This window comes from Capra hircus, chromosome 13 (genome assembly GCF_001704415.2).
Source record: "Capra hircus breed San Clemente chromosome 13, ASM170441v1, whole genome shotgun sequence".
NCBI classification, from domain to species: domain Eukaryota; kingdom Metazoa; phylum Chordata; class Mammalia; order Artiodactyla; family Bovidae; genus Capra; species Capra hircus.
In genome coordinates, this window is record NC_030820.1 from 63968694 (window position 1) to 63994502 (window position 25809).

General features: G+C 44.3%; 1 protein-coding gene across 1 annotated transcript in view; it reads right to left on the bottom strand.

Annotated features, from left to right (window-relative positions):
• EDEM2 (ER degradation enhancing alpha-mannosidase like protein 2) overlaps nt 1-24303 on the bottom strand; it is a 28669-nt gene extending 4366 nt beyond the window's left edge. Inside the window, exons 1-9 of the mRNA XM_005688488.3 lie at nt 24099-24303; nt 23753-23863; nt 21000-21039; nt 18924-19029; nt 15950-16075; nt 13021-13232; nt 10525-10666; nt 7911-8035; nt 2649-2793 (exon numbers count right to left, since the gene is read on the bottom strand). Coding sequence (XP_005688545.2) covers nt 2649-2793; nt 7911-8035; nt 10525-10666; nt 13021-13232; nt 15950-16075; nt 18924-19029; nt 21000-21039; nt 23753-23863; nt 24099-24205 — 1114 coding nt within the window. The 5' untranslated portion in view covers nt 24206-24303. The remainder of the gene's footprint in view (nt 1-2648; nt 2794-7910; nt 8036-10524; nt 10667-13020; nt 13233-15949; nt 16076-18923; nt 19030-20999; nt 21040-23752; nt 23864-24098) is intronic.

The window sequence follows — 25809 nt, forward strand, 5'->3', positions numbered from 1 at the left end:
ATTTATCTGGAGAAAAGAAAACCCAGCACAATGTGTTTGTTGCTTTCAGATATCTAGAAGGCTGTTACGGAAAAGAAAGATGTGACTTCTGGGGTGGGCCTGGTGGGGAGAAGGAAGCTACAGCTCCACAGACTTTGCTACTTCTTCACCTGTCTTTACTTGGACGGGAAAGAACTCTTCTCCTCTCCCTATACCAGCATCTCCTCCTCATGTTCTACTTCCTATTTCCTCCTGACTCCTGATGAGTACTTTTTTCCCTAATGATTTATTACTGTAAATTCTATTTCTGTTTTTTTTTTTTTTTCTGGCCATGGCATGCAGGATCTGTTTCCTGACCAGAGATTAAATCTGTGCCCCCATCATGTAAACGCACAGTCTTAACCACTGGACCACCAGGGAAGTCCCTTGGGCATTTTCATGTGTAATTCAAGGAATTAAACACGTTGGCTTTTATAGATTTTGTTTCAATAAGAATTATTATTCCATTTCATTTTGGCAGAGTTGAGAAGACATCAGAATTTTATATTCAATTTCCTTTTTTTTAAGCAGTGCCACACAGCATGTGGGATCCTAGTTCCCTGACCTGGGATCAAACCCAGGCTTCCTGCATTGGAAGTACAGAGTCCTAACCACTGGATGGCCAGGGAAGTCCCATCTGTTTCTTATTTTGGGAGAAAATACCGCAGCCAATCTCCCCAGTGTTCTCTTACTTCTCCCTCCCTTTAACCCACAGGCTCATGGACACTTACTAATCTAATTGCTCATATTCTAAGCATAGATGGGGGTACATTTACTGGTAGATGAACACACTGTGTGTGTTCAGAGATGGAATAGATGGTGCCATAGTGGGAAGCCTCCCCTTATGCTTCTCGCAGCTGTCTGGCTCAGTGCACCCAGGGCCAAGCATCTTGTTTCTTGTTTTCTCTTCCTCACACATAGGCCTGCGTCTGCTAGTGATTGCTTTAATTTCGGGTGTATCTGGTCAACTCTCTAGAAGAGGGTGAGAGCCCAAGGTTTAGACTTGGACTTAGGTGAAGGTGAAGGCCTTAAGAGGCTTTTAGGCTAGGTTCTATGCTCCAACACTGCTGGTCAGAAGCATGCACCAGGGCATCGGCACTGGCCAACCTAATTATAGAAGAGTCCCTTATCTCCCATTTGCTATTGTTTGGGGTAGGAAGAGTGACTGGTCTAAGGCATTTCTGGATTCCTGGCTGTGGTGCCTTCCTTTCTGCTGAGGCTTCCTGCCAGCCTATCCTGCAAACAAAACACATTGCCTCCGAAAGTAGTGAGCCTCCTGTCATTGTTGGTAACCGAACAAAGACACGAGATAACTACATGGTAGGGCTACTGCAGGGGGATATCAATTAGAACAGGAGTCCCCAACCTCTGGGATCTAATGCCCAATGATCTGAGGTGGACCCGATGTAATAATAACAGAATAAAGTGCACAATAAATGTAATACACTTGAATCGCCCCAAAACCATCCCTCCCCCAACCTTGGTCTATGGAAGAATTGTCTTCCACAAAACTGATGCATGGTGCCAAAAAGGTTGGGGCCACTGGATTAGGAGACCTCTCAGGTTCCCTCTGTCTTGAGAATGCACAAGCCTAGGTCTCACATTTAGTCCCAAACTCTGTCTTCATCCTATTTATTAGTTACACGGCATCAATACAATCTGACCATTTTCTCTTTAAGAGAAAAAAAAAAAAGCTATGAGAATAAATGCATGAGCAATAGTAAAAACAGAAGCCTCCAAGGAGTCAAAAATGACTAATTTGCTCTTTCCAGTTGCTGTTTTATTCCCATTTCTGTTGCTTCTCCAAGATTCCTACGACAATGATTGAGAAGATTAGCAGGTCAGAGGAGGAAGGAAGTGGGGTAAAGAAGGGCAGAATGGGCAGAAGCCACTAGAAGGCCCATCCCACAGCTAAAAGGCATTCAGGTGGGAAGAGTCAAAAACAATGGGAACATAAGCTATTTTGGGGTGGGGGCAGTGACTGTGTGCTGACTCAGCTTCCTTCCTCTGCCCCCCTTTCCTTTTCCCTCCTTGTAATGTTTAACTTTCTTTCAGTGAATCAGAAGATCGGAGCTGGAAAAGAACGTAAGAGTTATCGAGCGTGTGAGCCCTTCCTTCTCTACGTCTTGAGGACTGAGCTGCAATTGAGGAGGTGGAGGACAAGAGATGATTCACTCCTAAAGTCCATTCCTAAAGTCCCAACATTCCACAGATGCACAGTTTATCTGACCTGACCCATTGACTTATGATTAAGATTGCCTATGCGTCCAAAATCCCAATGGCAGGAACTCAAAAGGCATCAACCTGGCTTTGTCCATCTCACTCACTTGTCCAAGTTTGAAAGAGCATAAGATGTAATGAGGAGACCTGGGTTCCAGTCCTAGCTCCTACACCTAACAGCCTTGGGGAAGCCATTGCAACCAACCAGGCTTCCATTTCCTTCTCTGAAAATAAAAGGGATATAGAATTCCTAGCAAGAAAACTACCCAGAGTCACTGGAAGAAGCAGATGGGGGTAAAAAATGGATCTGTGAGCATTTGTGAGGCATGGAACCTCATAGAGATGTTGAGGGCTTGGGGTTTGGAGAACTGGAGGCTGTGAGCTGGCCATGGGCCAGAGATGCTGCTTACCTGGCCGAAGCGGGTAGCCCTCTCGCTTCTCCACTGTATATCCCTGAGGAATGTTGTAAAATTCTGGGAGCCCCCCAAACTGCTTCCAGACAGTATAGTAGTTGAGGAAGGTCCTCATGGCATTGTCAATGTCCCCAATGAGGCTCTGCAGGAGAGAATTGGTTGTCAGGAAAGCAGCCACCAGGCAGGAAACCCACATACAGAACCTCACACACACCCTCGGGGCAAAGAGGAGGCAAAGGCTTTGGAGCTCAAGACCTGTGATCAAACCCTGAGTTGGCCATTTACTCACTGTGCAACCTCAAATCAGATACTTAACTTCTCTGAGTCTCATGTATAATGTGCAACTATAATGTGTATTTTATTTTGCTGTAAGGGACACAGGGTGTATACAAAGTCCCTGCCTACCAGTACTTGCTCAGTCAGTACTGGCTACTAATAGTTAAATAGGTAAGTCAGCCATCTGAATTGAAATTCTAATAAGAAAAAGGTTGATTATACTAAGTTTCACTCCTACCCTACACCCCAGCAAGTAATCATTTTGCATTAGTTTGTAACATAAGCAAAGGTGTATAAGTATATATTACTTCCCCTACATGAAATACAGCTTATTCAATATACTCTTCTGCAGTTTCCTTTATTCATTTAACAATACATCTCAATTTTTCCAAGTAAGTACATCTCGCTCCTCCTATTTATACAGTTGCATAGTATTCCACTGCTTGGAGCACAATTTAATTAGCTCCTTATTGATAGTTGACTTGCTTCCAATCTTTTGCTGTTTGCTATAATAATCAGTGCTACAACAAATAACCCTGTACTTATGTCACCTCAAACATGTGAAGTGTATCTGTAAGATACATTTCCGGAATTCGGGGCTTCCCTGGTGGCTCAGACGGTAAAGTGTCTGCCTGTAATGTGGGAGACCTGGGTTCGATTCCTGGGTCGGGAAGATCCCCTGGAGAAGGAAATGGCAATCCGCTCCAGCACTCTTGCCCGGAAAATTCCATGGACGGAGGAGCCTGATAGGCTACAGTCCATGGGGCTGCAAAGAGTCGGACACGACTGAGCGACTCTCCTTCTGTCCACAGGGAAGCAGCTGACCTTCCTGACATCTCCACTGGATGTCTCAGGAACAGAACAAATAACGTTTTCCAGGCTAAATTCTTGGTTCCCTTACTCTCTCACAAATTTGCCTCTCTATTCTCACCTCTCTCCCTTTTCAGTAATTGGCACCACCTTCCACTGATTCCACTCTGGGGGTCATCCTTGGCTCTTCCTTCTTCCCCAACCCTTACATCCATTCTACCAGCAACACCCATCAATTCCCTCTCTCTGAAACATCAAGATTTTTCTCTACTTATCTCCAGAGCCACCACTTGTTCACTAGCATCTTGCGCTGGGATGACCTCAAAGGCCTCCTCACTGACTGGTTCTGACTTGTCTTCTCTAGTCCACTCTCCCCAGTACAGCCAGAGTAACTGTCTTACTCAGAGACTTATGCTGACCAGACTCAGCATAAGGTCAAGATGCCACCGTGGCGCTCAAGGCCCTGTGCAATCTGGCCACTGCTGACTTTCCATTAACTGTTCTTTTCCTTCCTTGGACTGTGGCCATCCTGCTTTTGTCTCTGATAAACACCCGACTCCTTCCTGCCTCCAAGACCTTCACACATCATGTTTCCTCTGCCTGGAACATCACCCCCACCCCTACTTCTTCACATATCAGCTTCAGCATCACCACTTCTGAGAGTCCTCCTTATCTAAAGTAAGTCCCCATCTAATATTCTCCCTTTTAGCCTCTTATTTGTTTCCTTAATTGCAACTTATTATTTTATGAATTTGTCTAAGTTTTTCTTTGTGTTTCGCTCTCTATGAACTTTGTGAAGGCACCCAAATATCTGTTGAGGATATGAACAAATTTAATGTCCTCCTTTCTTCATCTGTGGAACATAACCTCAATGGGCTATGATGATTCTGTGTAAAATGCCCAACACATAAATCATTCTTTCATAAATACTTATCACCTCTACGTACCAAACTGTCAACTAAATGTTAGCTATTAGTGTTATTATAACCTCACAGAGAAATAACCCCAGAAACCTTTCTCAAAGCAGGAAAAGTGCAACGCACAAAGCACACAAATCCTATACAAACTGGGATGGTGAAGTGTGATATATACTCACAAAGGCATATTATTCAGCATGGGTTACAAGCATGAAACTTGACATTATGCTAAATGAAATAAGCCAGTCACAAGAAAACAAATACCATGTGATTCCACTGATATGATACCTGGAGTAGTCAATATCGTAAAGATAGAAGTTATAATGCTGGTTGGCAAGAGGCTTGGGAAAGACAGAATGGAGAGTTAGTGTTCAAAAGGTGTAGAGTTTTAGTTTTACAAGATGAAAAGAGTTATGGGGATGGATGGTGGTCTGCATAACAACATGAATATAAATTCCATTGAACTGTACACTTAAAAGGATTAAGGTGGTAAATTTTATGTTGTGTGAATTTTGCCACAATTTTAAAAAAGGAAAAAAAATACAATCATTCATTTTTCTCTCATTACGAGACATCTGGATCATTTCCAGTTTTTCTTTGTCATAAACTTTGCTGCTAGAGATACCCACGTATGAGTTGCATCTTTCCCTGATTATTTTCTTGGAAAATATGCACAGAAATAAAATCATGCAAAGTCAATAGGTGTGATCAGTTTATGGCTGGCTGGTACAAGCAGGTTTTTAAAGGGGAATGTAGTCACAAACGGTTTTAAGGAACTAGATTTCCAGATCCTCAACTTTTCTAAAATGTATCACCAACACAAAGGCAGGCTACCCATTCTGTCTCTTTCACAACGGTCCTTCTACCACTTGACAAAAGCAAGGTGCACCCCTCAACAATCTCCAACCTTACTGCGGAACACTGAACACTCAACTAGGTTGAATTTAAAATATTAGCGTAATGAAAAACAAAACCAAAAAATATTAGCTTAGGTGTTAAGAAAAATGAATGACTCTAACCACTGGGTAACAAATCCTTCTGCAAATCAGATGGCTTTGAATTCTTTGCTTTCAAAAAATGGAGAGAGGAACTGGTCAAGTTGTCAGCAGAGACATCAATAAAAATAATTTTTGAGGACAGATCATTATGTGATTTTCTTTGAACGATATAATATTGCTACTTCTACAGGTCAAAAAATGGTTGAATGCTGGCAATTTTATACAGTTCAATCTATTAACGCAATGATTTCAAAGAACTGAATGATACTGCAATTATCAAACTCCTTCCATCTCCATCTACTTATTTATGTGCTCAGGCTCCTCGGCACTTATATCTAAAAAAAAGTGAAAAGCAGGAATAAAATTGATGTGTAACTGTGCCCCGTTTCAGCACATTTGGGTTGCAAAAGAGTCGGACATGACTGAGCAACTAAAACAACAACATTCTTCATGCACAAATACATGAACTACTTAAAATTTTAAAAAGCCCCAAAAATCTCATTCAGAAATGAACCTCCAATTAAGCTGCTTTCAGGTTAATAATCATCAAAAACTGTAAGCTATAAATGTTGTTTTAATCATTTACATACTAATGATAACTAAATCCAGAAAAAAATAAATACTCAGAGCCTGTGGGCACAGGAAATTTTAAAATATTTTAAATTTCTACATATGAATAAATTTTGTCACAGAGACATATATAGGGTGTCCAATCAAATGCTTTCAGCATAAAATTATAATTAGGATAAAATCCTATTGAGGTAGTGGAATGGAAATATGAGTTGGAGGAGAAAAAGGAATGGTATGCCACTATTTAAATTCATAAGATTAAAAACATGCAAGGCACACCGTAATTTTTTTAAATCCTTTTAGGGGATACTCAAGTAATAAGATTTAAAGATCTTAGAAGAGCTGGACCAATATTCAAGATTATCCACAAGTTCTCTCTGAGCTTCTTTCCCCATCTGTAAAATGAAAGGGTTGGCTAAAAGTATATAATGGGGAACTAGTTAAATAAATGATGCTATGTCTGTTCAATGGAATATACGCAACTGTTTAAAAAAGTAAAATTGGGGGGTTCAGGGTTGGGAACTCATGTACACCTGTGGTGGATTCATGTCAATGTATGGCAAAACCAATATTGTATTGTAAAGTAAAAAAAAAAATTTTTTTAATAAATAAATAAGAACTACCATAAAAAATAAAAATTTAAAAAAATAAAGTAAAATTGATCTATATGTATCAGTAAAGAATGATCTCCAAGATAGTCAGTGAAAAGTAATAAAATACTCCTATTTATATAAAGAAAAAAGGGGCCATAAATATACACATATCTATGTATGCGGATTTCTGCAAAGAGGTACAGAAAACTGGCAATAAGGGCTGGCTTGGAGAGAGAATCTGAGGGTGGGGGCTTGAGACTTATTTATCACTGTATTCCTCTTTTGGGGGGCATTTCTTTTTATGCTGAAAAAATCTACTACCATCTACGTGTCCAACTCTTTGCGACCCCATGCACTGTAGCTTGCCAGGCTCCTCTGTCCATGGAATTCTCCAGGCAAGAATACTGGGGTGGGTAGCCATTCCTTTCTCCAGGGGATCTTCCCAACCCAGGGATCGAATCCAGGTCTCCTGCAATGCAGGCAGATTCTTTACCATCTGAGCCGTCAGGGAAGGCCCTACATGTTATAACCTTTTTTTAACTTCTTAAGGCTGAAAAGAAGTTTATAAAAATATTTTAAATATAAAGTATTTTAAAATATTTACAGCTTATAAAATATTTTAAATATTTGAGGACACCCACAGGGTGGATTAGATGGGCTCTAAGATCCCTTCCCACTGCGATGCTGTCAGACCATGTAATGGGAAAGCACAATGACGGCAGCAGAGCGGCCCCAGATGCATTCACGCCCTTCTTAAGGCAGCTGTCAAGAATGAGGATATGCGACAGAAATGTCCAGTGGAGAAACGGTCATTGCCAATGGCTATGACTGCCCAGCCCAGAAAAGACACTGTGTACTTTAAATGGTACAACATTCCACAGCAAACTAGAAGTTCAGTTCCTGACACCTGAAAGCTCCCCCTTAAAAACTCAGTCTGGCAGAATTTTTAAATCTGTCTGACTCACTCTAAGCCTCTCTTCTCTCCCCAATCCACCCCTCCAATAAAACGTACTCAAGAGCTTTTGATTACACATCAGAATGAGCTTGTTTCGCCCGTTCCATCGAAAAAGGACCACCCTCTCTGACTGCTCCTACCTGAAGACCAGGCCAGTAGGCCTCCAGAGACTGGAAGACTGGCATGGACACAGTCCCCTTGTACATCTGCACCCACAGGTACCAGTCATCGAAGCGGGTGTAATTCCGAATGGCTTTGTTATATTCTGCAGAAGAAGTAAGACAATGGACATGTCAACAATGAGGGACACAGAAGGCAGGCTCTGGCAACTGAGGGATGGATTCAAACATTTGAAAGACCCTCGGGTGACCCAGCCTAAAAGTAGACAAGGATGCAAGGAGATAGATGAAGGAATGTGGATTCTGGAGTCGAACTGTCAGGTTCAAGTTTCAGCTCCAGCTCTGCTACTTGCTAGCTGTGACCCTGGGGCAAGTTTCTCCCCTCTTAAGCTTCAGTTTTTGGTTTTTGATTTAATTAAAAATATTTTTATTGGAGTATGGTTGATTTACAATGTTGCGTTAGTTTCAGGTATACCATAAAGTCAACAGTTACGCTGCTGTTGTTCAGTTGCTAAGCTGTGTCTGACTCTTTGTGATTCCATGAACTGCAGCATGCCAGGCCCCCATGACCTTCACTATCTTCCGGAGTTTGCTCAAATTCATGGCCATGCGATCTAACCATCTCATCTTCTGCCTCCCTCTTCTCCTTTTGTCTGCAATCGTTCCCAGCATCAAGGTTTTTTCCAGTGAGTTGGCTCTTTGCATCAGGTGACTAAAGTATTGGAGCTTCAGCTTCAATCCTTCCAATAAATATTTAGGCTTGATTTCCTTTAAGATTGACTGATTTGATCTCCTTGCGGTCCAAAGGACTCTCAAGAGTCTTCTCCAGCGCCACAATTTGAAGGCACCGATTCTTCAGCGCTCGGCCTTCTTTACAGTCCAACTCTCACATCTGTACATGACTACTGGAAAAACTATAGCTTTGACTATATGGACCTTCATCAGCAAAGTGATACCTTTGCTTTTTAATACCCTGTCTAGGCTTGTTATAGCTTTCCTTCCAAGGGACAAGTGTCTTTTCATTTCATGGCTGCAGTCACCGTCCGTAGTGATTTTGGAGCCCAAGAAAATAAAATCTGTCACATATACATATATCCACTCTTTTTCAGATCTAAGCCTCAGTCTTATTATCTATAAAGTGATAAAAGTAATGTTATAAATCTCATGGGATTATGCACTCGTTTGTTCACTCAACAGTATTTACTGAGCACCTCTAGGTTCCTGGGTCGGGAAGATCCCCTGGAGAAGGAAATGGCAACCCCCTCCAGTATTCTTGCCTGGAAAATCTCATGGACAGAGGAGCCTGGTGGGCTACAGTCCATGGGGTCGCAAGAGTTGGACACAACTTAGGGACTAAACCACCTAGGTTCCAGATAGCTAGGGAGTGGCAAACAAATCAAAGTTCAGCCCTGCGGGAGCTTGCATTCCAGCGGCAACTTGAACTTATAACAACCCCTAGAGCGTAAAGCCATGAGAGTTAGGACTTTGTTTTGTTGATTGCAGGATCCCCAACATGAAGATAGGACATAATAAATATGCACAATAAACATTATCTGGGGACTTCCCTGGTGGTCTGGTGGTTAAGAATCTGCCTTGCGATGCAGGAGACAGACATTTGATCACTGGTCAGGGAACTACGATCCCACATGCCACAGAGCAGGTAGGCCTGAACACCACAGCTAGAGAGTCCATGCGTCTCAGTGAAAGATCCCTCACGATGCAACAAAGATCCTACAGGCTGAAACTAAGACGCGGTCAAATAAATAAAAATTTTTTTTAAAGCAGATATTTAAAATAAAAACAAAACATTATCTGAATGACTGAAGTACCAAAAATACATCCAAATAAATAAGACAATCTCAGTGTTGTAAGGATTAAAAGAAATAGTCCATGTTCAGTGCTTGGCACTGCAGTTGACACATCAATGGTACCCTATAAATATTTGCTGAATAAATGAATGGTAGCCATAATTATCACTGCTGCTAAGTCACTTCAGTCATTTCCGACTCTGTGCGACCCCATAGATGGCAGTCCACCAGGCTTAATTCCGCAGTATCACTATTGCTAGTGTCTAAGGGACTGGAGGGTAAAATGTTTCTATTCAAAAGACATTCATCTGCTGGCTACTTCCTGCAAAGCACTGTGGGAAGTACAAAGATGAATAAGGCCTGGATGTTGCACTCAGCGGGTAGAGCTGTAACTTGTGATGACAGCTGACGGCCAAAAAAAGATGCTGAAGGTCCTAAATTCTGAGGAAGCATCAAGCTATTTCCTGGCCAAAATGACATTTAAGTTGAGCCGTAAAGGGTGAGCAGAATTTGAACACATAATGGCAGGAAAAAAAGGCATTCAAGGCAAAGGAAACACAGTATGTGCAATGGCCAGGAAATAGAAAAAAATCCAGGGCCGCCTACAGGCAGGCAGCATGGTTCAGCCGGGCTCTCACAGAACAGCATGAAGAGGTGTGAGGGGCCTCAAGTGGGCAGTGTAAGTCCACGGTAGTTTTGAATGCAGACTCCGGTACTCAGAACTAATTGTGTAGGCAGGCCCATGGGAGCAATTGAAAGTTTATAAATAAACGATATTTCAACAGGGGAAACCAAGAGGAAAAGCCCCCCTTCCCCGCCCTCTTTACCTAGGAACATGGCCATGAGCTTTTTATCCTGAAGCAGGATGGCTCCTTTCACCAGGTACTCAAAGTAGGAGTCCACGCCAGCCCCGATGCCTGCGTCCTGGGCCACCCATTTGCCAGTGAGCACGTCAATATGGTTGCCAACCTAGGAGAAAGACACGTGGTCTCAAAGGAGGGCCCAAGATGAGCAAGGAGATGCACCCCCCCCCCCCGCCCTGGCTGCCTGGTGAGATGCAAGGTAGACACACCAGTGCTTCTTGGGAGACATGGATGTGCTTGGGGTACAGGGTTGGAGAGCAAGGCTAGATCACAGCCAGCTCTCCTGCATATCTGTACAATGGAGACGCATCTCATGTACATTTAGGGGGACTTAATTATACAAAACTGGTCAAAAACTGAAAAAAGAACTAGACTTGGAGTGTTCATGCCAAGAACATGTTCACACTTAGAATGTGCTCACACTTGGTGTCTAGAGTGAGTATGAGCTGGGATATGAGAACATGCTGTTTCCACAGTCTGTCTCAGACGTCTCAGCCTGAGAATCTGCATGCGATTCCAGCGTCTAAAGACACAAGGCACACTCTGTACTTCTGTTAATCATTTTGGGCAGGACATCCAAGAAACAGAACAGTTGCTTGTAAGGAGAGGAACTGGGTAACTAAGGGTACTTTCTTGTATTCTTTGACTTGTGAACCACTTAAACATAAATTTTGGGACTGCCTCAATGGTCCAGTGGCTAAGACTCTGTGCTCTCAATGCAGGAGGCCCAGGTTCGGTCTCCGGTCAGGGACCTAGATCCCGCGTGCTGCAACTAAAGATTCCCCATGCTGCAATGAAGATCGACGATCCCATGTGAGGCAAGGAAGACCTGGCACAGCCAGATAAAACAGAAATACACTTTGAAGATTTAAATGAAGAGATATGTTGTCCATATAACTGCAACCCCGATGGATGCTGAGAGCTTCACCTGGTATTCAAAGAAACAGCTAACTGTCCTGTTAGTTTGGGCAGATCCATAGTAAGGAAGGCAGGAAGTAGTTGATTTGGAAAGTGAGTTCCTGGAAACTCTGGTAGAGGAGAGGGAAAGTGAGGCAGGGCAGGGAGGCAGCCCAGGAAAGGTGTGCCATCAGGCAAGTTACCACCACGAGAACTGGAGCTCCAGCCTGCTGGGCAACTTTGGGACTCAGTGTAGAGTGTGAGCCTCAACCCTTGGGTGGGATGGGGAAGTGAGGTGTTTATCGACAAACTCCCAACAGCATCTGTCACTGATTGAGAACTGCTCCAGGGGAGAATTAAGTTTTGGCTCTTTCAGCCAAGGACAAACAAAGCAGGATCCAGGTACCAGAAAAAGGCAAAGAGACCTGGGTGATAGCAGCTGGAAGACAGGCTAGCGTGCAGGGAAATGGTAAAGGGCTGAGGGGATGTGGGCAGGCCAGCCACGGAGTCCACCATGGTTCCAGGGCTGGAGAAAAGACTGCCTGTGTTGGACTCACTAAGGGAGTTACTCGAGGTCCCCAAAGTGGCACCCTCTTAAGGAAATGTTAAGGATTCCTCACTCAACTTTCACTTTCAAGCTGACTTAGAACCAGAATTTGTCTAAAACTTGCCCCTACCTGAATCATTTTCAGACCACACAGTCTTCATCCGTCATAAAGACTCAGTGAGGAGGTCTAAGTATGTCACGTTACTATGAGGTAACCATGGACGAGAAAGGTTGAGTGACTTGGCCAGAATCACACAGTTTCTACAGAGTAAGCCAGAACTCAACCTCAATTCTGACGAAATCCAGAGCTATTTCCTGGACAGCTCTGGCTCAGTTACTGTTAGTTTCATTGGATGGTCCAGTTTAGGAACTGCAATCGACCTCAGAGATGACTGGTCACATTTTTCCTGGGTTAGTAGGTGTGGAGAGGAAAGGGAAGCCCTGGTATCAAATAAGTTTATGAAACACTGTGTTAAGCAAAATTAAACAGATGAATTTATCAGAGGTTTTCATAACCTTTAAGCTGTTTGTGTTCATTATGACTCTTCAAAAAAAGGATACTATTTATAATATTCCCCAAACATAACTAACCAGGAATCTTTTTCATGGAACAGCCATTCGGTGTCTCTTTTATTTTCTGGTTCTAGGAAACATAGTTTCACAAAAATATATAAAAATGAGGGCCAGACAGGCTGATTATCTGTCACTGAGTGAGTCAGGGCATGAAGCATGCGACCCACTCCCTAGAAATCAGAAGCTCAAGGAGTCAGAGCTCGTCACAGCCCCCCTTCCTGGTAAAGGATGTGCGCTCATGCTCCCCTCCTTGCTGTGCCAAAGCAGGAACTGGAGCTCTCATCTACTTTCCACGTCGTGAGCCTAAGTCTTGGACCACTCCTGAGGTCACCCTTAGTTTCCTTCAGCTGAACTGCAATCCGTTGCTCAGAGCCCCAAGCAGTGTAAGCATGGGCCAAGGAGGCCAACTTGACCTTGATGGGAAGGGTGGTGGCGGAACCTACCAGCCCAATGTCAGACCGGCTCTCCCAGAGGCGCGTCAGGGCCACTCTGGCCACGTCTTCGAACACGGGGTCACCGGTGAGGCTGCTGAGGGTGGCAAACTCCACAATGAAGGTCCCGATGCCCGCCGTACAGGTGACAGGAGTCTCTCCCGGGTTCACGCCGTGAAGCAGGTTCACCGTGCCATATGGCATGCCAGTGGGGGTCTGAAAGGCTGAACGATCACAAAATTAAGACCCCAGACAGGAGCAGGGAGGTGGAGATGGTTGGATACACGCCTAAAGCCTGAAGCTGTGGCCAGTGCTTCCTCCTTGTGCCCTAGGTCCGCAGCCCACAACCTTTCTGGCACCAGGGACCGTTTCGTGGAAGACAGTGTTCCACAGACTGGGGCAGGGGGATGTTTCAGGCAGTCATGTGAGCGATGGGGGCCGATGGGAAGCGGCAGATGAAGCTTCACTTGCTTGCCCACCACTCACCTCCTGCTGGGTGGCCCGGTTTCTATCAGCTTGCACACCAGTACCGGTCAGCAGCCGGGGGTTTGGGGACCCCTGCCCTAGGTGATCTGCTAGAGACTGAACGAGGGAAGGATAAGTGTCGCAACTGGAGACCTCAGTGGCCACTTAATCCAGATGCTGCCAAACACCGCTCCCCATGCCTCGGGCTCTTGCCTGTGGTGCGGAGGGGAACGAACAGCAGGCTGTGCTCCGGGTCGGCACGCATGCTCACTGTAGCTCGAGCAGCTCTACTTTTACTTATTTTATACTGTGCCTTCAGAGGCTGGGCAGGTACCTTAGTGTGAAGCAGGTGGGACTGAAGCCATAGGCAGTGGTTGGGGCTGTTGGCACAATGAGAAAGCCATTCATCTACTTTTTAAAACACCATTCTGACAAATGAACCGTATCTGCAGACTCCAAACAGTCCCAGAGGAGCCGGTTCAGGATTCCTGCTCTAAAGAGTCTTAGGGGCTGTTTTCTTTCTTTCTTTTTTTTAAATTGGTGTATACTGCTACTGCTAAGTCACTTCAGTCGTGTCCGACTCTGTGCGACCCCACAGACGGCAGCCCACCAGGCTCCCCTGTCCCTGGGATTCTCCAGGCAAGAACACTGGAGTGGGTTGCCATTTCCTTCTCCAACGTATGAAAGTGAAAAGTGAAAGTGAAGTTGCTCAGTCGTGTGTGACTCTTTGCGACCCCATGGACTGCAGCCCACCAGGCTCCTCTGCCTATGGGATTTTCCAGGCAAGAGGACTGGAGTGGGGTGCCATTGCCTTCTCCGAAATTGGTGTATAGGTGCTTTACAATGTTGTGTTAGCTTCTACTGTACAACAATGTGAATCAGCTATACACATACATACATCCCTTCCCTCTTGGGTTTCCCTCCCACTTCCCCTCACCCCACCCCTCCAGGTCATCACAGAACCCTGAGCTGAGCTCCTTGTGCTATACAGCAGCTTAGCATTGACACAGATACACTACCATGTGTAAATCAGATAGCTAGTGGCTATGTTATTTTTTTCTTAAAGGATATAAACCATGAACCTGCTGACTGTAGTCCAATCCTCAGTTCATAGGTAGGAAAAGACATGCTTGCAAAGAAGTGACTCAAAGGTCACACAGAGAGCCAAATGGAGCTAAGATGGGAATGACTGCCACGCGCCCGCTCCCTGCTCCCTCCCCACAGGCCCAGTGCCCTGCCCACCCCACCCCAGTGCTTTCCGATTCAAGGCAAGGATCTAGACAGCAAGCCAGAGGCAGAGACTCCCCTTCCAGGCTGAAAGGTCAAACAACCCCAGAGCAGCCTGTGCATCACCAAACTGTGAACAAAGCTGACAAAACTTCCAAGAACCACAAGGCCCAGCAACTCTACTGTAGGAGGAGAAACTTGCTATCTGGCAGACATGAATGGAAAGCAAGGAGGATTCAAGTCACCACCAAGAAGGCCCCAAAGAGATAGCTCTTTGGGGAGGAGAAGTCAGGCAGTCTTAAAAAGAGAGGGGAGTGACTAAATCCTGTTTCTCGGCCTGAATGGTAGAGACATGGGTGCCGACTTCATCATGCACTTTGCAATATGTATATTTCTCAATTTAAAAAAATTAATGCAAAAGAAAAGTTTCCTCCAAGGATGAGTCACACAGAACATGAAGCTTTAAGGAAACATGCAGGATGTGAGAGAGCGAGCTTGAGAATGAGCCTGAACTCGCTCATTCTCCTCAGCTCGTCCCCAAGGATGAGAGGCAAGTCCTGGGTGAAGGGGAGAAGTGACTTGGTCAGGAGGCTGGTGGAAAGCACAGCGTGATGTGTTTGGGTGTGAACAGCACTTAGAACCTCCACCACACCCTGAAGAGAACACAGTGTCCAGCTGATGCTGCCGAGCCCAGCTACTGCCCCACTGGACAAACACTGTGGCTTGGCCTACAGCCCTGGACATGGCTTAGCTACAAAACAAGTCCCTCTCATGTCTCAGTAGTGTTTGAGGTTCTCCAAGAACTTTCTCCATTCTGACCTCATTTAATGTCTCCCCAGAGGGAGGAAGGAATCATGACTGTCATCTGATAGATGGGAAAATTGAACCAAGGAGAGATATGGGTCAAGAGATTGGCTGGCAGAGCCGAATCTGGAATCTGGGGTTGCAAACGCTCAGACCTGGAATCCTTTCATCCCAGCAGTGCGTGGGCTTGGGAGGGGGCAACAGCACTCACTCAAATAAGGGTAAGAGCCTTGCAGCCGCCAGGCTCCCTGCCCACAGTCATGAAGTCAGCTTGTCCATCCTAGTCTAGCCCTCCAAATGCCCAGGACTCCCCTGATTTCCATGGTGGGAGCTGAAAGGTAGAAATACCAAGTGTCTGGTATAATAATTCAGCCACTCTTTTCCCCAGCAAGAGCAGCAGGACCTCTTGAACTTCCTCTCTGGTCTGTCTTGACATGGGTCTTACCTGGGAGGAGTTTCCGGGCCGCTGCCTCCGCCATCCTCAGGAGAGGCCCTGAGCAGGGCCATCCGGCCTCCACTTCCACCCCAGCCTTCTTTGATAGCAGGTGAGCCGACAGAAGTCCTCCTACCACTACAGATGGCACAAAAAGCAAGTGTCAGACTCCCAAGGACTGGTCTTTCCCTCGTGCAAATTAAACCCAATGCTCTGTTCGGTGGTTCACTGGGAAGCAGGTAGAACCACCAAGGGAAAGAAGAGGTCATAACACCCATACTGGTACAGTGTTAAGGACAAGTCTTTTTTCCTCTTGGTAGGTCACAAAAACAATGACTATCACTCTTAGTCCCTAGAGTATACCAAACAGGACTTCCCAGGTGGCACTAGTGGTAAGGAACCTGCCTGCCAGTGCAGAAGACATAAGAGATGCGGGTTCGATCCTTGGGTCAAGAAGATCCCCTGGAGGAGGACATGGCAACCCACTCCAGTATTCTTGCCTGGAGAACCCCATGGAGAGAGGAGCTTGGCAGGCTACAGTCCATAGGGTTGCACAGAGTTGGACACGACTGAAGCAACTTAGCATGCACACATGTACACCAAACACCCGGTATTCTGTGCCCTCTTCAGACAAAGATACTGGGGTTCAGAGGGGTAAAGCGACTTGCCCAGGGTCACCCGGTCTGCCTGACTCCAAAGCCCATGCTCACTGTACTTGGTCACTGTCTCCCAATCGCCAGGAGAAGAAGGGAAAGATACTTATTACCTTCATTTTATTCATTTCTCTATTTCAATTTATTACATAATATTTAGGACTCACGAAAAAGACCTAAAGGTTACATATCTGGAAATATGGTGAAACAAACTGACCTTGGGCTTCAGTTTCTCCCCTTCAAAGGCCAAACAAAGGCAGTGAGATAAAGACATTTTCTTACTAAGAAAAGCTGAGAAAAAATGCACCTGCAGTAAAGGACATTCAAAAGGAAGTTTTTCAGATAAAAGGAAAGGGACCACAGATGTAAGGTCTGTGATACAAGAAGGAAAGATGGTTCCAAAGTGGCAAATAGTAGTAAATCTAAACCTTCAATTCTATGGAACAATAATAATATATGGATGGCTTAAAAGAAATAATTAAAATATATAACTATGGTATACAGGTACAGATAATCCTCAGAGCCAGGTTTTATATTATTCAGGAGGAGAATAAAGATCTTCATTAATTTTAGACTATGTTTGTTAAATTTTCCAAGAAAACTAATAAGCTAGATATACTGCATACTTTCTAGATTAGTAAAGAAAAATGGGATGAGGGGAAAACAACTCAACCTACAAAAGGCAGAAAAAAGAGGGACTTCCCCAGCAGTCCAGAGGCTAGGACTCCATGCTTCCGTTGCATGGGGTGGGGGGGGCTCAGTCTTGGCGGGGGGAACTAAGACCTCATATGCCACATGGCACAGCCAAAAAAATAAAATTGAAAAGAAAAAGAGAAAGAGTAGAGAGAACAATGGGACACAGCACAAAGTAATACTATAGAAATAAATGCAAATATATCAGTAGTTACAGTAAATGTAAATGAACTGAATGCTTCAGTTAGAAGAAAAGATTTTCAGAAGGGATCAACATACTATGTAAATTACAAGACAGAGCTAATCATAAAATACAGCAAGATAGAAAATAAAAGATAAGAAATAGACATACTGGGCAAATGTCAACCAAAAGAAGGCTGATACAATTACATGCGTATCAGAAACAGAGACTTAAGGACAACCTTAACTTACAGATGACAGTCTGGGCTCAGCAGTTCTGGGACACAGCACTGAGCAAGGCCTCGAACTCAGGTCTGATCCCTACACCAGGATTTTATACCATGCTGTCCCTCTGCGTCATAGTCTTTTTTTAATAAAAAAATTATAGATCTGTAATACAAATTTCATTGCACATAACATGTAAAATAAAGAGGGGCAAAATAAGGAGGAAACAATATAACTGTATCATCCAGAGGTGACGGCTGTTAAGCCACCAATGGTCTAGAAGCTCACTGAAAAGAAGGGCTGTACTCGTAAGAATCATTGGATCAAAATTCACTGAAATGTGTAAATTTGTGCGTTTCAGTGTATGTAAATGTACCTCAACAAAAAGAATGAATCATTAAAAAAAAAAAAAAAGATTCATTGCCACCTGCTAAAAATACTGATTCTAGGACCCAACCCAAAGATTCCAATTCATTAGATTTAGAGTGGAGTCTAGACAGCTGAACTTTTAAAAAGGTCCCAGGTGCTTCTGATCAGCAGCCAGGTTTGGAAACTAATACCCAAGACTCACACTATGTAATACAGCAAGTAGTAAAAACATGCCATGATTTACATTTGCATTCATTAAAATTAAATAAAATTAAAAATTCAGTTCCACAGTTCCAGTAAACACATTTCCCCTGGAGATGGAAATGGCAACCCACTCCAGTATTCTTGCCTGGAAAATCCCATGGATGGAAGAGCCTGGCAGGCTACAGTCCATAGAGTCGCAAAGAGTTGGACACAACTGAGCGACTTCACTTTCCCTTTCAAACATGTTTCAGATGTTGCTACTGGACTGGACAATAGAGATATAAAACATTTCCATCATCAGTGCAGAAAGTTCTATGGGTAGTGCATCGTAGGCAATAAGCTATGAGATGGCAAGGATTACATCTTTCTTGCTGTTGGCTGAAAGCCTAGTACCAAGTATATGTTAAATATGTGAGTAATCCTGGCATGTTTCTCTTCAGTCTTTTCTCTGTCCCCTGCTCACTTTTATGTCTAAAAACTGATAAGGGATCCTGAGACGTTCCCTACCCCACCCCAGGAGGGAAGACCTCTGTCAATCTGTTTTGAGTCAAGTGCCCTGGCAAGGCTGGCCCTTAAGATCCTATTTACCACCTCCTGGTTTATACGGAGGCCAAAACTCCACAGTCTCCTTTCTTACAAGGACCCTTGAAGGCACCCCTCACCTCGGATGTTGGTTTCAAACACAGAGGCATTCACGTCAATATCAAAGTCCACATTGTGCTGGAGCACTTCAACCACTCTTTGGAATTCTGAGACATTCCCCAAAATCTGTAGGAAAGAGAGACCTGAGAGTGAGGCTCCCAGGCTTGTAGGCACTGGAGATGCTGGATCATAGTCTAGGATTTTATGCTGCTGTGACTCACTTTTTCAACTTAAGACCTACAGTTTCTGTTCTAGAACTGCTGGTAACAGTTCAAAACACTGAGAGCTGGAAATCACAGAGACCCAGTATTGAGACATTAATAAATTCTTTGGTACCAATTTAAGAATCCTATGTACTCATTTAAATGAAACCAGTACAAAGACTGTAGACCACATAAGGAAATCTTAGTTTGACATTTTCAGGGGATATCTGTTGTTTTTAACCTTGTCACATTCATCCTGGTGGAAAATACTGCAGGTTGGTGGACCCAACACTGATTCCCAATCTTCTTTATACTTGTAGCTTCCAGCCATAGAAGCTAGAAATCCACATACGTGTTTCTCAGCCTCATTTGCCACTAGAGGTGACTGTGTTCTCCAGTCAATTCTGAGTGTTGTAGTCTACTAAGGGCACTTCTCAGAAATGACCTAATAAAAAGAGACAAGACACCGTTGGCTTGGCTTTTACTCTTTTCCTTTCTACTTTGAAAGCAGACTTGATTTCTGGAGCTGTGGCAGCCATCCTAGACCATGAGGTACTAAAGCATGAGAATGAAAGTCAATATACTAACGATGGCAGAAGGGAAGGATACCAAGACCATGGGTTTCTGATGACACAGTTAAGCAGCTGACCCAACGGTAGAAATTATTAATACCTTCAGATTTACTTTTACTTGAGAAAATTAAACCCTTTTTGTTTAAACTGTCAGTCAAATGCAATCCCGATACCTTTTATTTTGATATGACTGCTCCAGTTTTCCCTTGAGGAATCACCCTTCTTCCACAGTCACTCTTATAATCTGAAGAAGCTGATTCCATTCCTTCAGCTGCAAAAATGGGCACTTCACCTACACCAGCCAGCATACTAAATCTCTTGGCCGACTGATTAGTTCAGGGATAGATGTGTAACCCAAGCCAGATCACTGAGACTCAGTCATTGCAATTAATGAAAAATAACTAATTCTTTCCACACACAGGTTACTGAACGAGTGGGGTGTGAGTCTGGAGTTATCATTGGCTACCCTGTCAGCTTAAGGAGAGCCTGAGAATACAGCCAGCAAAGAAGGCAGAAATAAGAGACTGAGAGAGATTCCTACTGACATTATTTATATTGTCTGGAACCAGCTGGGTCTGAGGCCAGTCTTTACCTGGACTTTTTAGCTATGTGACTCAGTAAATTTCCTTCCTGTCTAAATCTATCACTTGCAACGCAAACAATCCTATCTCGGCATATAAAGCCCTCTATGATTTAGACCTAATCTATCCTTTGTGTCTCTCATTGTTCATCTAGCCTTGTCTCATCCACTTGAGTGAACTGTATCTATTATTCCTTGATTTTCTAACCTCACACATGCTGTTCCCTCTACCAGAAATCACACCTTGTGTCCTCTCATTTACAAATCCAACTTACCCTCAATTGTCTACATGTTACCTTCTCTAGAAAGTCTTTGAGTCCCCCAGCTGAAATTGACCTCTTCTTCCTTCAAAAGACTCCAGTTAAGTTTCTCCCCACAACTCTGAGGCATCTATTTCTTTCCATGTGATGAGAATCTTTGCACAGGTAGGAGCCTCACTCATTTCTGCACTCCCCCAGAGGGCTGAGCACAGTGCATGAAGCAATGACTCAAAAATATTTGTTAAATGAGTGCATGAATCTTTCTCCACATTATAGCCAGTGATCGTCTCAAAATGGAAATCTAATTTCCTGCCCTCATCTTGAAAAAGGCTTTCCACTGCCCTCAAATTAAAGATCAAAATGAAAGATGAAACTCAAAGGCCCAGGTGAAGAATTCACTTTTCACCCATAGCCAAGCTACCAAAAGAAGGATATTGGTTATGCAATGTTGGAGAGAAAAAGGAATAGATGAGACACTTACCAGCAAGGTATCCAGAGCATCAATCAGAGTCAGAGAAAAACTGTAAAAGGACAAAAATATCAGCTGCTTAGTAACAAAATCAAACACCAGATATCAAGGCCTCAGATCAGATACCCCAGAAACTAATAAATTAGGCACAGCAATGCTTCTGCCAGTCCCACTTGCTGTCACAACAGAGATGCCATAGTGCAAATCACCAGGAACCTCTGACCCTTTTAAGGCACTTGGGAGGTGGGCAGATGCAGCTGACTGTAGTTAAACACATCGCCTATATTCTCTGGAATTCTTCTCCACCGTAGGGAGGCAGTATAAGATTGCAGCTCACAGCACAGACCTCCCACATCTATGACTTTATCTCACAGTGCACAGAACTGTAGGCTTGAGAATACTTATGGCAGTATTGTTTTTAGAACAGCAAAAAGCTAGAAATAACCCAAATGTACACCAGTTGAAGAGTGAGTAACCAAATCATAATATATTCAAACAATGCAAAACTATGAGGTTGTCAAAAACATTGTTATCAAGAGTTCTATGGGCTAATGTGAAAATATTCAAATTATCTAGTTCAATGAAAAAGACAAGCTACAGAATGCTGCTGCTACTGCTAAGTCGCTTCAGTCGTGTCCGACTCTGTGAGACCCCATAGACGGCAGCCCTTCAGGCTCCCCCGTCCCTGGGATTCTCCAGGCAAGAACACTGGAGTGGGTCGCCATTTCCTTCTCCAATGCATGAAAGGAAAAGTGAAAGTGAAGTCGCTCAGTCATGTCCAACTCGTAGCAACCCCATGGACTGTAGCCCACCAGGCTCCTCCATCCATGGGATTTGCCAGGCAAGAGTACTGGAATGGGGTGCCATTGCCTTCTCCAGCTACAGAATAGACAGCTACAGAATAGGTATTGTCATATGTTCTAACTGGATTTTCAAAGACATATATACAGAAAGCAGATTAGCAGTTTTTTGGGCCAGTGGTGGTGGAAGGATTAACTATAAAAGGCCACAGGGGATCTTTTTAGGGTAACAGAAATGGTTCTCTATCCTATGATGGTTGCTACACACTTAAAGTGGGTGCATTTCATGTAAGTTACACCTTAGAAAAGTTAATTTAAAAAGATACATATATACATATCTATACTGCTGCTAAGTCACTTCAGTCTTGTCCGACTCTGTGCGACCCCATAGACGGCAGCCTACCAGGCTCCGCCATCCCTGGGATTCCCCAGGCAAGAACACTGGAGTGGGTTCCCATTTCCTTCTCCAATGCATTCAAGTGAAAAGTGAAAGTGAAGTCGCTCAGTCATGTTCGACTCTTTGCGACCGCATGGACTGCAGCCTACCAGGCTCCTCCATCCATGGGATTTTCCAGGCAAGAGTACTGGAGTGGGGTGCCATTGCCTTCTCCTATAGATACATATCTATAGGATGGTATAAATCAAAAATATTTCTGGAAGGAGCCACAAGAAAGTTAACAGTGATTGGAGTTCTAGCATATGGGAGATATTTATTTTATTATATGACATTGTACTGCTTAAATTTGCCATTCGCATCCATTACTTTTTCAACTAAAAAACAACCCAACAAATTTTGGGGGCTTCCCGCATAGTTCTGTTGGTAAAGAATCCGCCTGCAATGCAGGAGACCCAAGTTTGATTCCTGGGTCGGGAAGATCCGCTGGAGAAGGGATACCTACCCACTCCAGTATCTTGGGCTTCCCTTGTGGCTCAGCTGGGAAAGAATCTGCCTGCAATGCAGGAGACCTAGGTTCGATCCCTGGGTTGGGAAGATCCCCTGGAGAAGGGAAAGGCTACCCACTCCAGTATTCTGGCCTGGAGAATTCCATAGACTGTATAGCCCATGGGATCCCAAAGAGCTGGACACGACTGAGTGACTTTCACTTTCACTTTACTTAATTTCTCCAGTTCTTAGCATATTCATTTGTAAAATGGAGATAACAGCACTTAACACCTAGGGATGTTAATTACATGAGATGAGGCAAGGAAAATGCTTAGCACAGTGTTTCATCAATGTCAGTTTCACCTAAATGCAATGATTCTTCACTCACTCAGCAAGGACCAAGACAGAGGATTCCATATCATAGATTTTTTTTCATAGATTTTTATTCTAGTGGAAGTGAGAAACACAAACTAGCAGATAAGTGAAAATGACAGTATCAGAGTGAGAAGTGCTACAAAGAAGATAAAAAAGTGTGTTTGTGAGACTGACTAGTAGGTGATGAGTATTTAAGGGAACTGACACTAAGGTGACAGTTTGTGCTGAAATACCAAGAAGCAGTCAAGGATGTGAGGATAAAGGAGGAAGTGCATTTCAGTTACACTTACCAAGGCTCTTAAGTTCCACCTTTGGGAGAGTTATAGCTCCTCCTGGGCCTGTTTGACCACTTACAACATGAAGGGGTTGGGTCTTCTGACTTCTTGAAGCCCGTCCACACATCATATGGCTCCAGAGATTTGCCCAAGTCCTAACAGCTGATGTCTGTTACTGCTGTGGCCAGAGCCCAGAGATCCAGCCCACTAGGCTAACCCAACCTTTTCCCACCTTGTGATACAAATTTCCAGGAGGCTGGGTGGATCCTGGTGGCATGGGCCTGAATTGAGGGGAATGCAACCCCACCCTGGCTAGGAGCTTTTTCTGGAACCCCGTGAGGAGGCCATGAAGCCACCAGTCCCAGCAGACTCGCGGGCCTAGGACCAGACTGCTAGACCCAGGCCTCCCCCTTGCTCCTCCCCTCGCACTACCTGCCCCAGGTGTCGTGCCCGTCACAGGTGAGAGGTCGCAGCTCATCGTAGGGAAAGGCATTCTCCAGGTAGCTGTCGTAGGCGTGGTAGAACATGGCTTTGACTCGCTCCCTGTGCAGGGTACGAGAAATAAGGCAGAGAGTCACCAAATGAAACCAGGCAGGGGAAAGGACAAGTAACAAGACGGAAAGTGGGAACTATCACCGGGTTTCTGCCAGGAGCCCAGTAGCTGGGTCCCAGCAGGTCAGGATGGGGGTCCCGGGATGGAGGGACTAGGGAAGGGACCAAGTCTGGGCTTCCCATTCCCCAACTATGGAAGGGCAGGGAGCTTGACCCCCCACTTCACCTGTAGTGGGCTGGGTCGGGTGCGGTGCCATCAGGGCCGGGTGCACCATGGTGCAGGGGCAGCAGTGCACACAGGAGGCCAAGCGGGACGAGCAGCCGGAAAAGCATAGAGCTCGTGTCCTGTCAGCGCCGCCGCTGCAGCAGCAGCCACCACCACCCGCTCATCCTGCGAGCCCCAGCGGGTTCTTCCGGGAGTTTGCAGCACTACGCCTGCGTGCCCATGAATCATCCACTCACTTCCGGACTACAAGCCCCAGAATGCAATGGGCGGTGGAACTCAAGCGAAGAGAAGCTTGGGACATATAGTCTCCGAAGCGAAGATCAACGTGTCTTAAAGACAGTGGCTGTTATAGCTACTATTATTAATGAATATTTTAGCAACAGTATGTTTTAAAGCTTTCTTAAATTTAATTATTTTTATTAACGTATAGTTGATGTATAATATTATATGTTATAGTATGCTGCTGCTGCTAAGTCGCTTCAGTCGTATCCGACTCTGTGCGACCCCAGAGACGGCAGCCCACCAGGCTCCCCCGTCCCTGGGATTCTCCAGGCAGGAACACTGGAGTGGGTTGCCATTTCCTTCTCCAATGCATTCAAGTGAAAAGTCAAAGTGAAGTCGCTCAGTCGTGTCCGACTCTTAGCGACCTCATGGACTGCAGCCTACCAGGCTCCTCTATCCATGGGATTTTCCAGGCAAGAGTACTGGAGTGGGGTGCCATTGCCTTCTCCATGTTACAGTATAGTGATTCACAATCTTTAAGAGTTATACTCGATTTATAGTTACTATAAAATATCATCTATATCCCCTGTGTTGTAAAATAGATCCTTGTAACTTATTTTATACATAACAGTTTGTACCTCTTAATCCTCTACCCTTAAAACATTGCCCCTCCTCACTTCCCTCTCCCCAGTGGTAACCACTAGTTTGTTCTGCATATCCATGAATCTGTTTCTTATTTGTTATAGTCACTAATTTGTTGGGTTTTTAAAAACTATACTTCTATGTATAAGTGATATTATACAGTATTTATCTTTCTTTGACTTAGTTAGCATAATGCCCTCAAAGCTAGTGGAGGTGATGAAATTCCAGTTGAGCTATTTCAAACCCTGAAAGATGATGCTGTGAAAGTGTTGCACCCAATATGCCGGCAAATTTGGAAAACTCAGCAGTGGCCACAGGACTGGAAAAGGTCAGTTTTCATTCCAATTCCAAAGAAAGGCAATACCAAAGAATGCTCAAACTACTGCACAATTGCACTCATCTCACACGCTAGTAAAGTAATGCTCAAAATTCTCCAAGCCAGGGTTTAGCAATACATGAACCGTGAACTTCCAGATGTTCAAGCTGGTTTTAGAAAAGGCAGAGGAACCAGAGATCAAATTGCCAACATCCGCTGGATCATGGAAAAAGCAAGAGAGTTCCAGAAAAGCATCTATTTCTGCTTTATTGACTATGCCAAAGCCTTTGACTGTGTGGATCACAATAAACTGTGGAAAATTCTGAAAGAGATGGGAATACCAGACTACTTGACCTGCCTCTTGAGAAACCTATATGCAAATCAGGAAGCAGTAGTTAGAACTGGACATGGAACAACAGACTGGTTCCAAATAGGAAAAGGAGTACATCAAGGCTGTATATTGTCACCCTGCTTATTTAACTTATATGCAGAGTACATCATGAGAAACGCTGGGCTGGAAGAAACACAAGC